General features: G+C 47.1%; 2 protein-coding genes across 3 annotated transcripts in view; one reads left to right on the forward strand and one right to left on the reverse strand.

Annotated features, from left to right (window-relative positions):
* Positions 1 to 10,037, forward strand: part of SPATA22 (spermatogenesis associated 22) — a 40,893-nt gene extending 30,856 nt beyond the window's left edge. For both annotated transcript variants that reach the window (XM_068210578.1, XM_068210573.1), the window contains one exon: positions 9,619 to 10,037. In XM_068210578.1, coding sequence (XP_068066679.1) covers positions 9,619 to 9,711 — 93 coding nt within the window. In that variant the 3' untranslated portion in view covers positions 9,712 to 10,037. The remainder of the gene's footprint in view (positions 1 to 9,618) is intronic.
* Positions 1 to 12,426, reverse strand: part of LHFPL7 (LHFPL tetraspan subfamily member 7) — a 60,073-nt gene that overhangs the window by 26,760 nt on the left and 20,887 nt on the right. The window lies entirely within an intron of this gene.

The following is a 12,426-nucleotide window of genomic DNA, read 5'->3' on the forward strand; positions in this document are numbered from 1 at the left end:
AAAAAGAGCCAGAGGAAACATTTTGCGCCTAATGCTTCCCTGCTGGCAGCCTTGGTCAGGCTGGTTGGAAAGGAGCTCCTTGCTGAGTCCTCACTCTGCAGCAGCAGTGCTCCTACCCCAGGGAGCCCTGCTGGGAGACTGGGCATGCCAGGTGGTGGCTCCAACAAACCCCACCTGAGCTCTGCTGCAAAGGGTAGGGAGCTGCACCCTGGAAATCTTCTGTCTTTCAAAGAATGCTTTCTTTGGTACCTGTGCGCTCTGCACTGGTGTGGTGGAAATGTGGTTGAAAGCTTTGAGCTAAATTTGCAAGCATCAGCTCCCTTACCAGTGTGAGTGTTAATGAGGGAAATGAGAAAAATTACTCTTTCTCATCAGGAGGGGGGATTGGGCTGGCACTGTCTTGTGGCTTGGGAGACCTGGTTTGAATTCTTCATATGACCCTGTGCTCCTGAGAGCTGAATTCTCTCTCCTGATTTCTAGTGGACCTCAAACTGCTCCTGCAAAAGCAGCCCATGCCAATCCCTGGCACTCCCAAGGCAGATCCCTTATTAAGATGAGTGTGCAGAGTTTATTGTCTCACACCTAGGAACTGCATGAAATACTGTTAGGAAAACAGCATTTTCTGTTGCAGACACTTAACTACTGGTGCATTAATCTAACACTTTTCACCCTTCATTTAAAACCATGTTTTCTGCTATTTCTCTTGAGCTCCCTAAACTGGGACGTGAGAGATCACACCACCTTTGACAGCAATTGCCTAAAAGTCCCCACAGGGCTCAGGTGTCCTTTTTTGTGGTGTTTCAGGTGCCCTTGAGAGCTGTGTTAGCAGTCACTCAGGGATACCAAAGCCTGGGGATACTTGTGTACCTGCATCTTAGGGGAAAGGATGCACAAATTACTCTGTTAAAACTTGGCTCCTTTTGAAGTTCACCTTACAAGCAGCCTGGTTCTCTATCTGACCGTAGAAAACTAAATGCAGCAACCTGATTTTTAATGGATGGCTTTCTCTGCAAATAATATTTTACCTGTATTTATGGGCATTAAAATATTATTTAAGTCAGTTTTGGGGTGCAAGCATGAGAGTTGCCTGGTTTTCTTATGAGAGATCAGACTGAGTGGATAAGGTGAACAGAGAAGCTGAGAAGGTGGTTGGGAACAGGAGCTTTATATCACCTCTCTAAGGCTGATTTCTGCTCCTTCTGCTCTGTGTCAGTGCTGCTTCTCTCCAAGTCCATTAGAGAAACACTTAACAGAAAAAGGCAACCCCTCGGGAGGGCCTTCCACCTCCTGGAGAGATTTGGAGGAGAGCTTGCATCTCTACCCATTAGAGAAAAAGTACTTTTAGCTTTTAAGTTCAAATGATGGATCCAAACAACATATGCTAGGAGTGAACACAATCTTGCTGGGAGAGGACTTGCCAAATCTGAGGCTGCTCTAGCAATAAATAATAATCCTAATTAGGCTCCTTCCCTCAGGAGCACACAATTTTGTGATATTGATACAACATGGCATTGGAGCCTCCCATCTTAACAGCTATTCAGAACACCACTGAAGTGTTAAAAAAAACACACACAGAAAAACAATTTTCTTGAAAACAGACACTTAGAGAAAGTCACATTACTTGTGACTGTATTTTCCTATTGCTGTGTATCAGCTACTTCTGAAAATTAAGGGGAAAATGAAACAGCAGCTGGTCTCACTACTGCATTGCTATGCAAGACAGGGAAAGCAGCTATTTTACATGAATACTGATTGCAATGGGAGAAAACCATGGACACTTTCATTTTCTCACAAGACTCAGTTTCCTGGTATCAAACATCTCTGCAATAGAAACCTTATAGTTTGGCTTTCAAGAGGCAAAATCTCTTTAGAATAGATCTCTGGTGTGTTAGAAGGACTGCAGATTTCATCTGTCACTGGCAATCCTTCTCTGCTTCCTCTACAAACATACAAACATCAAATGGGGGAGCTCTTCCAAGGCTGTCAGCTCAAATATCCTTTTCTGGCCTGGAAGATGCTTAGAAAGGGAAGTTTCAGAAACAGAGATGAGAAAACTCCAGTCCCAACTTCTCCATGCTTGTTACAGAAACTCCCACTACATGCATTGCCCCTTGCTGCTGGTTCAGCTGCAAGGCTGGGAACTCATCTGATTTTTCCCTCTGGATGTCTGAGCTTTGGCTCTCTGCTCCAGATGAACCTTGAAAGGAGCGAGAGGAAATGAGTGGTCCTTTTCCAGCAGCAGTTCTGCCAAGCCCAGTCTGGAAGCCGTGGCTGACATGCCATGAACAGCCAGCAGTGCTGCAGCAAGGGGGCCTGTTAGTGCCTTTGTTGTAGCAGAATTTCAGCTCTGCTTGGGGTAGGAACACCCCAACAGCTTGGTAACTGAGCCTTCACCCCCTCGTGTCCTCATAAATGAAACATAAAGCAGCTCCTGCAGACAGCCGTGTTCCAATAAATCATGTAAATAGGCTGGGAGATTCACTGCCCTTTATTCCACTGGAGTCCCGTAACTCAGCTGTTAATTGGATCTGGGATAAAAGCTGGTTTACTGCGTGTTTCCTAAGCAGGATTCTGTAAAGTTCTTTCCAGAATCACAACCTATAGCACTGCCTGCTTTGTTTTGCTCCTGCCCAGCACAAGGTGGAGAGCAGTAAAGCAGCATGGCCAAACTCAAGAGAATTTTCCTTGTGGCTCTCCCAGGCTGTTCCTGTTTGCCCGGGAGTGTCCCAGGGAAGGTTCATCCTGGGTTTTGCAACCCCACAGCTGCTGACACAGGATTGCTTCTGCCTTCAGTCCCAAAGCAGTGGCTCCCAAAGGGCCTTGCAAAGGGAAACCCCTTTGGAGCAATTATCCAAGGCTGTTTTAACCAGCAAATAACTTATCCTAATGGTCTTTCATAAAGATCTTGGAAAATTCTGGTGCTTTAATTGACATGATGCACCTTTTCGGCTGGGAATTTAATCAATGAAACAGATGTGGGATGTAAAACAAAAAAAGGCATTTGAAGGGTTTTTTTTTTTCCCTTGGGAAGGTGAACCCCAAATCTGTTTGCTCCTTGGCTTCCACTAATTGCATCACAGAAGAAATTTGAGGCTTTTTAAGCACAGTTGGTTAAAGAAATGAATAAAACCTGCACCTATGGAACTGAGGAAAGATCAGCTTTTTTTTTTTTTTCCCACAGTGTTTTCTCTAAAACTCAACTCCAAAAAAATTTAGGAAGAAGGTTTGCTGCAAGGTCTCTTGTCTAGAGGTTGTCATCTCCCTGGTCCTGTCCTGTATCGTGTGCGTGGCATCAGCTCAGGATGTGGCCCCTGTTCCATGCCAGCACCTGATCTGTGCACAGAAAGCACCCAGGGCACTGACTGGGTTCATTGTTTACACACCTAACCTGAACCAGTATCTAGGAGCAACAGCAACATGATTAGCTTTGGCAATTAACACTGCTTAACTGAAGCTGCTGTAGGACCAAAGGCACTTTTTTAGTCTGCAGAAGCAGCAATTAGCATTTCATTAAGGTAACAAGCCTGGCTAAGACTCCTGAGCCTGCTGGGGTCTGCTGATCTAATTTTGGGATCCATCGATAAGCCCTAGGGACATTGAAGTGAGATGCATCAAGGCTTTCACCACCACCACGTTGGAAAGGCTGACTGAAAGGGGTGGGAAGGTTTTGTCTTTTCTGGTTTAGTTAACAGTGTAGCTGTGAGGTGTCACTGGGCAGCACCAGCTCTGAAAAACACACGGTGCAGTTGGGACTGCACAGCCCAAACACTGAAACTGGGGCTCATGGGACCCCAGGAAGCACAGCCGGTTCAGGGAGGCTCTTCCGTCTCCACCTTTCAGGTTTTACCTCTAATTTCCCGTCTTATCTATATCCCCAAGAAAACATCCTTTTTGTTCATTTTCTGAAGGAGAATCTGTTTCTGCACCAGTTTCACATTCAGTTCTTTGGCTGGTTTGAAACATTACACATGCGTTGAGAGAGAGACATCTTTATTTTTGGTGGCTTGTGGGGATTTTTAAGTCTTGCCTGCAGCTGTGACTTGGTGGTTTGTTCACCTTAAATCTGGGGTCAGGGAAAAGGGCTGGCTGCACACAGGCTGCTCGTGCTCTGGGTCAGAGTGAGAAGGAACAGGCACTGCTGTTCCTCCCCTGGATACAGGGGAGTTGGGATGCATCACATGCACACACAGCTTTAGAGCACCAGGTTTCAAAAGCTGTAATACAGTGCACATCCCTCCCTCCCATCATTCATGCACATTAAACTCCAGCAAACAGTGTTTAGTGGTTTTTCCAGGAAATACCACCATAAAACCAGCAGAAAAAAATACCTTTTTTTTTTTGTTTTTTTTTTTTTTGTTTTTTTTTACTGCTCTTTGGCATAACGTGGGACAAAACCCATCCTGCTCTGATGATTTCTGATGTTCAGGGTTATTACTCAATGCAGCTGGTAGTGGAGGGTCTATTCCTTACAACCTGTGCTTTATGTAATCAGTAAATTCCAGTAATCTGGAAGTTTGCTAAAAAAGTAGGCACAGACCTGTACTTCTGTGAAAGAGACTGATATGATAAAGTCAGGAACTTTCTAAACTGCAGTTTTACTGGAAAGTGTTTCTGTTGCAACAAGCAGAGCTTTGGTGTCTTTCTTCTGAATCAAAGCTGTTGGGTTTTGGAGAAGCCTTGCTATAGAAAATGCACTTTGCATTTCCATAAGGACTTTCCCAAAACAGCTTGTTTATGGACATGCAAGAAAAGTAGGAATGCTTTCCTGTTTCCTGAAAACTTACCAAGGAGGACAAAGTGTGCTCTTCCATTCACTCTTTACTTTGATTACATGAAAAGTTTTATTTTATGTTGGGATATGTCAGGTTTGGGATTTTGAGGGGGAAGAATAAGACAAATGTCTCTCTCTGATCTGGCTTCCAGGGAGTTTCTGCCACTGAGCTGCATGGAGGGGAAGGAGCCTGGCAATGGGACACCATTCACAAACTGGGGACAGGCTCCCTCCTTGTGATGTTGGTGTTCAAGGCCCTCTAAAACTCTGTGACCCCAGCATGGTCACCAGCGTTTGTCACAGCTCATTACACAGCAGGAATGTGGAAGCTCAGTGACCTTTCCCAGAGGGACAGGCAGAAAAGCAACAGCACAAAAGAGGGAAGAAAATGTTGTACACTTTGGAAGATAAATAACTGAATGTTATTGTGATGGAAAACACTAGGCTGACAATGGGCAAGGACAAAAATATGTTGCTTTAAGGGTGTTGGTTCTGGGGTTTGGACTTCTATTTGTTCAACTGGGTGCAGCTTCCCTTGCTGCCCTGCTTGGCTATCAGGGAATTTCAGCAGGCTGGGGAGTAACTCTCAGGTCCAAGTTAAAGTGGGATATGGGGAATCTGAGCTCCTTCATAATGCACTGGAACTGGGGATGTCTTTCCTGGCCTCCTTCTGCCAGGCAAAGGAAGGAAAAGGCCCAAGGTGACATTTTTAAGCCTATTAAAAAGTCAAGGCAAACTTTCAGCCTTTGTCCTCAAAGCTCTCCATCCTCTGCAGTGGGGGACTGGAGCCCCTGGAACTGCTCTCAGCTATGACTCCAGAGTTTCTCCTTCAAACAGGTCCAGGTTTGCAACCATCTTGTTCCCCCTTTCATTTTACTTCCAGTTTTTATTTAATCTGACTTCTCCAGTCTCCTGAGACAAACTGATTAATTCTTTTCCCCTTCGTAGTCCCCCGAGTCCCTTGTTCAATCTTTCCTGCCTCAGTGAGATCTTAATAAATGCTGCCTGTGGCTGGAAGTGGGATTGGGTCTTGGCACTGTAATTAATTCTTTACTTCTTCCATGGCTTCAATATGCTATTTACAGCTGTCAGCCCCTGCAGGAGCAGAGGTTTGCAGACTGCCTCCAACTTTTGCCTCTGATTAATGTGTTCTATCCCCCTTGCTTTCTCCTTGCTCTTTTGCATCTCTTGCTTTGCCCTGTATCCAGTTTAGTGTTAACACAGGAAAACACTGATGGACTTCCAGGCAAAATACAGTCTTGGAGACAACAATTGCCAGGCTTTTCTGTTTGCTTATGCTCTGTTATTTGAAAGCCTCTTAGTCCAGGCTGCCTGCTTGTGACAGGGCACCCAGACCCTTGCAGCAGCATGACCATGCTCTGACTGTAATCTCCCTAATTGCCTTCTGTAGCCTCCAGTAGCAGCTTGGGGGATTTTAACTCCAGCACAGGGACTGTCAGTCTGGATGGAAGCAACTTGGAGGGAGGTGGATGAGACACAGAAATTATTTGGAGGACTGGAAGGTCTGAATGAGGGAAGGGGTTGTGGATGTTGGCAGATCAGCACAGGGGAGCACAGTGAATGCTTGAAGCCTGCAAATACTATAGAATTATGTAGGCTGATACCACAAAATATAAATAGGAGTGGATTGAAATTAATCTGGGGATAATTGGGTGGAGTGAGGGAGCTGCTCCTTGCTGGCTGTGGAAGCCTCCTCCAGCAGGGAGGAAAGCCCCAGTGCTGGCCCTGTTTTATCCTGAGGGAAGTGCCTCAGCCTGGGACCTGCCCAGGCTTTCAGTAGAACTGGAAAGCTGCATTCAATATGCCAGTGAGGAAGCAAATGCAAATTTCCTCCTTCTCTCTCTTTTGGGTGAGATTTATGCCACCTCCACATGCACAGCCTCCTGGCAGCAATAAATCACAGAGGGGGAGGGAATGCTGCAAGGAAAGGGATACCCTGCAGATTCTGTGTGCAGGGCAGGGAGAAGGGATGAGTGGGGATCAGCAGCTGCTTCCAGGCATCACAAACCTGGTGCAGCACAACTCCCACTCCTTCCCAGCACTACACTGGAGACCACCCACCAGAACCTGGGGATTTACTTTTTAATCATCCCCTTTCCCTCCCTCCTGTGCCAGGATTGTGTGTGCCCAGTCTGGGATGGAGCCATCAACATCATCTTGGCAGAGGGGTGTATTAGAGATGAGTCCTTCCCCTGCTCCATGCCAAAGTTCTCTCCAGCATCTGATGGATCCCCCAGGCCTGGGCTGCATTGCAGACCCGAGCTAAGGGTGTATCCCCAGCGCCCTCACCCACTGGGACCCGTGGAAAGTACACCTGGTGTCTGGGTTCAGCCCAGGGAAAGCAGGAGAGCCACACAAGCTAAACAAGCAGATGTACCCTAGGAGTATCTCTCATTTGGGGGCTGGAGAAGCTCCAGCAGCCCCCTCTCCTCTCCACTGTCAGTGGTGTTGGCAGCTGTGCTCAGCTCTGCCCTGCAGAAAATGGCAGGGCAAGGCCAGGGACAGGCACTGCAGGGCAGTTGCTCAGTGCTCTGCTCCTTTTGCATCTCCTGCCAAAAGTGCCCAAGAAACCTCCTGAAAATGCCAAGAAAAGAGCTGAGAAACCTCCTTGCCTTCCCCCAGTAGCTCAGCCACCTCCTGGCCTTACCTTGCAGTTCCTGGGCTCTGCTGGGCAGCTCTCGGCTCTGGAGGCACAGGAGCTGCTGAATCCACTTCAGCTGGCCACCAGCAGCAAGGAACAAGAGGAACAAATCCCCTGCAGTGCCCAGCACCCCTGCAGCTCAGCCAGGGCAACAAGCCCTGCTCCAGGGAGCCTGGCTTCAACCTCTGGGAGAGGCATTTGGCTGCTGCCTGGAAGCACCTGACCATGGTTTAATCCCCTTTCAGTGCAGAGCTCTGACAAGCCCCCAGCAGAACTAGGACAGCTAAAAATACTCAAGAGCACAAAGGAAGTAGTAATTTGGGTAGGAGTGAACTGAACTGATTGATCTCAAATCAAAAGGTTCAAGAGGTGCAAAACGTGGTCTCATCAGGACAAGCATCAGAAAAGGAGCAAAGATGTGGCCCAGTCACAGAACTCAAGAAAAGCAGCAAAACCAAAGATTTTGCTAAGGTTCACAGCAAGAGCAGCAGAGCCTGTACCAGCAGTGCAGGGAGGTGCCTGCTGATTCCCCACCATATGCTGACTTTACCTTTACTGTCAGTCTAAATTCTGCCAATTATTAAATTATCCAACTTGCAGCAGGAACGCAGTTAGATGTGATCCAAATGGTGTCACTACAATTATGGTAATTATCTGAAAACAAGCCAATTACTTCCCTCCTCCTCGTGCCAGTTGGTACCAAGATAGCAGCTGTTCCAGGCAAATTTGTTATCACGTTGCTGTACATTTGTTAAAGGTTGAGGTTATAGATTCTAGCCTTTTAAATATTAAAGATGCTATAAAGTCATGGAGTGTATAACATATGAGGATTTTTTTTAAATGTCGAGAAGGGAGAAATTTCTTTTACATGCCAAGAGAACCAGTGGGAAAGTGATTTACTCATGGTGGCTGAGTGGAAATGTGTACTTTGCAATCAGCATACAGCCAAGCTATAAATTAACTTGTGTCAGCTCGTTACCTCTACCCATGCAAAATGAACTAAATGCAGAAGTTTTCTGAGGGTCTTTTACATTTTACACCTTTCTTCAGTATTGGCATTCAGGATGCTCCACACATCCAGAGGCATCTTGCAGGCTTGGCCCCTCTACTGGATGCACTTTGAGCAGTTTGTTCAGCTTGTCAAGTGTTTTGGCTCATTTAATCATATGAGAAGCAGCACCACTCCCTCATGGAGGGCGAAGGCAAAGGAGGGCCCAGCTCTGCCCCAGGCAAAGAGAGTTGGGCCAACATTGGGCAGAGCCATGGGAAACACTTCACCCCGGTGAAGAGCCTTCTGAAAACTCATGTTATCAAGGCATCTTTTATTTTTGAACCTGTTCATATTAAGGACAGCCTAGCTTGAATTGCTGAAGGTGTCAGACACACAAAGCCCACCGCTTGCAGCTCCTGCCAGGGTGCAAATGAAGCACCCTCAGAGCACAGGCCAGTGTGGCCTCTTGTTTTGCACAGACCTTCCTTGTGGAAACCAGAGTCTTTCATCTCATGTCAGCCACCATAACCTCACTTGGACTGACCTTAAGTCTTTTTCCATATGATGTTTTGAAATCTTTGCCTTTGATGTGGGTAAAATACTTCTTTCAATAAATGTCAAGAGCAGATTAAAGAAAATTAAATGGCAGAAAGAAGAGATTCTGCCTTTTGGCTGGAACAGCATTTTCATGACAACTAAATGAATAGGCTATGAAGAATGTGAATTTTCCTCTCTGTGCTCCAGGTACATGCCAGTGGGATCTGTTTATATCCATGAGCTTTACACACAGTCCCATGCATCCATAATTCCCTGCAGCTTGTGTGCAGCTACAGAACCAGGGCACAGGGCAGAGCTCAGTCCCTGGGAGCAGGTTAGTGGCATTAGCCTGCTGCTTTGCTTGAAATAATTAGCCATGCTCACAGCTGACCTTCTCAGCAAGCCCTAAAGGCTGACAGATTTGGGTTATATTGGAGCAGTAGAGGGAAGCATGTTGCAGAGAGCTCCTCCTGCACAAATCCTCTCGCTCCCCCACCAGCCCCAGGAGCTGGAGCTGGCACTGCAGCACCCACACACCTGCAGTGAGGGGGTTTCTCCCTCCCACAGACAATGGATGCAGCTATCATTTCCCTGGACATCCCTGGTACCTTCCACTGTTCTTAACTGATGCCATCTGCTTTGCTTTTCCTTTCCCAGAAAGTTCCTGTGGCTGTCAGAGCGACGTGCCAGGACTCTCTCCTTCCTGCATTTGGACTTGTACCCAGTCCCTACTCCCTTGGCAGCACATGAAATACCACTTCACACAGGACAGCACAGGTTTTCTATTCCCTCCTAATCACCACTTGATTCTTCCTTGGTGTCATTTAAGAATTACTTATTATCTTTATCCTTTTCTTCACATCATTTTAATTTTGTTACATGTTAAAACTGCCTAGTTCAGATTTCTCCCAGTTAAGCAGCAAAACATTCAGCCAACAAGGATTACACTGGATAGTGTTAAAAAAAAAAAAAAAAGAAATTCAAAAAATAATCTAGGCAGCTGCCTGTCCAGTTGTAGTATTAGATGAGAGTGAGTGTGTAAACAGGTTTCTCCTTATCAGTCCTGCTGCTATCTGCTGCACACAAACTGCTCAGCCCCACAAAATCCAATTTCCAAGAGGTTAGAGGAGGGAACTGTTTGCAGAAACACAGCAATCGAAATCTCCAAAGCCACAGCCCTCATTACACTGACACTGAAGAAAGAAATGATGCTTGATGACTCCTGGCACCCAAAACTGACATTTACTTTTGCGGCTTTGATTGGAATCAGCCCAGCTTTGCCATGGGAATGTTTCCTCTTGTTTTTCCCTGCTTGTGTGGTGGGTGGGAGAAAGCAGCTGAGCAGGCTTGGGGGGGGTCTGCAGTGCAGCCTGGCCCTGCAGCACAACCATCACCTTCTGTTTCCCCATGAAAAGCTTGGGAACACGCTGGCAGGAGAGACAGGGACACAGCTACTGCCTCCCGTGGGGTGCCTGTACCAGGCATGGAGAGAGAGGGCCAGGCTGTGTGTCCAAGGTACAATTTTGAGCCTTTTCCCAAGACCTGGATGTGGACAGAGGCTGCAGCTCAGTCCTGGGGGAGCTGAGCTCTCCTCTGGCACTGGGGAGGAAGGAGCACAGCACTGGGAATGCTGTGGGCTGGACACTGGCCTGGCTGCTGTAGGTGACAGCAGGAAGGATGCAGCAGCATCCCGTGGCAGCAGGGATGGGAGATGTGGGAGGAAAACGTCCCTGAGCCCTGTCACAGGCAGGAGCTCTTTGTTTATTCCCAGATAGAGCGATCAGGAGCAGCCTGCCCACCTCCCCTCCCACACCTCCTGCAAAGGGCTGCTGCCCAGAAGTTCACTGCTTCAGTAAAACTGCAAACTGTGAGCTGATTAGATATTCATAGATACTCTTTCTTGATTAGCTCACCATTAATATTTCAATGGCAGAACTGGATGCATAGTGCCTCTCTGCTCTCTTCCTTCCTGCTTAATTAATTTTGACCATCGCCAACAACAGCCTTCGACAGATAACAGAAATTGAAGTGGGCTGTTCTGTGACTTTGCTTGCTGTAAACAGCTATTTGCAATTCCTTTTCATACATCACCCACCCGTGACAAAGAGACCACAGCAGCAGAAAATGAGTCTCCCTCATAAGGACTTCAGAGCTCCGAGAGAACATTTGCTTATTCAATAAAAACAATCAAATACACAATGCAGTAAACACAGCTCAGCAACAAAATTGGTGTCTCACCTAGTAATCAGCTGGCTGTTATGCTATTAAATAAAAAGAAAGGGAGAGAATTGTTAATTTATCTTTAAAAAGAAAGGGCCTTTGATGTAGGGTAGCTCATAAAAGCTGTGGTGTGGCCCAGCTGTGAGGAGATGTGATAATCACTGCAGCCCCAGCAGTGGTAGGAGCAGCACTTCATAAAATGCAGGTTGCATGGCTGCCTGATGCCCGTCCATGGCTGATAGCAGCACGTGCTGCTAATAGTCTGTTTGATTTTATTGATGTGCTCAAGATACACGGGGGCAGGAGGAGCAGTGAGGCAGAAATTATACAGCAGTGTTTGTTCCACCCCAGCCCAGGGGACTGTCTGCCTTCATCCATCCATCCTCCTCCTGGGCCTGCAAGGATGGGGAGCTTTCCTGTGTGACACCAGGGCAGTTGTCACCTCCCAGATCCACAGGCTCCTGACACAATGCACTGGGATTGCTGTCAAGGTGTGCCTACCTGGGCCAAAGCAGCACTGGATTTACAGAAACAACATTTTTGCATTTCTGTGCTGCCACCTGAGCTGCAAAACAAGCCCTCTGCTGCTGGACATGCTCCACATCTCCATCCATGGCTGCAAACCATCTTGTCTCAGCCTCCAGCCTCTCCTTTGCCAGGGAATACCCCGGGACAGGGACCCAAAGCAAGCAGGAAGGCAGGAGCAGCAGGTTGGGGCTCAGCTCCATCCCCTCCATGCCATAACTCAGGCTGTTAAATGCCTGGCCAGAGCTTGCCATCTGCTTCCAGTCTTCTAGGAATAACCACTGAGTAATTCAATCAAAAAGGAGAAGATCCTTGTTTCACTGAATCGTAAGTCACTCCTCAAGTAATTATAATTTTATACCCCTATCAGGAGCAACAGGGGCTGTTTGTTTTATGGGCTTTAGCAGCCAGAGCTGTGCTTCTGCCAAGGTTACGGCTGGGAGGAGAACCCAATTTCACATTTTCTCAGCCATCCAAGGCTTATCCATGTTTTTAGCTTTTTGGTTAAGTGAATAAAGTCCTGCAGGACCAAGGCCTTTGTTCAGGAGTGCTGTTACTGTAGAATATAGAAAATGTACTGGCTTGGAGCAGCAGAGCTGACCAAACCATCATGAAGCTGATTCTTTCTGGTGTGAAGATGCCCTGTCCTTCCAGGGTTCCTGCAGCACAGCAATAGCTGCCTAACCAGGGAGGAAAATGCTGCTTATCCCTCCCAGCAGC

Source organism: Anomalospiza imberbis, chromosome 20 (genome assembly GCF_031753505.1).
Source record: "Anomalospiza imberbis isolate Cuckoo-Finch-1a 21T00152 chromosome 20, ASM3175350v1, whole genome shotgun sequence".
NCBI classification, from domain to species: domain Eukaryota; kingdom Metazoa; phylum Chordata; class Aves; order Passeriformes; family Viduidae; genus Anomalospiza; species Anomalospiza imberbis.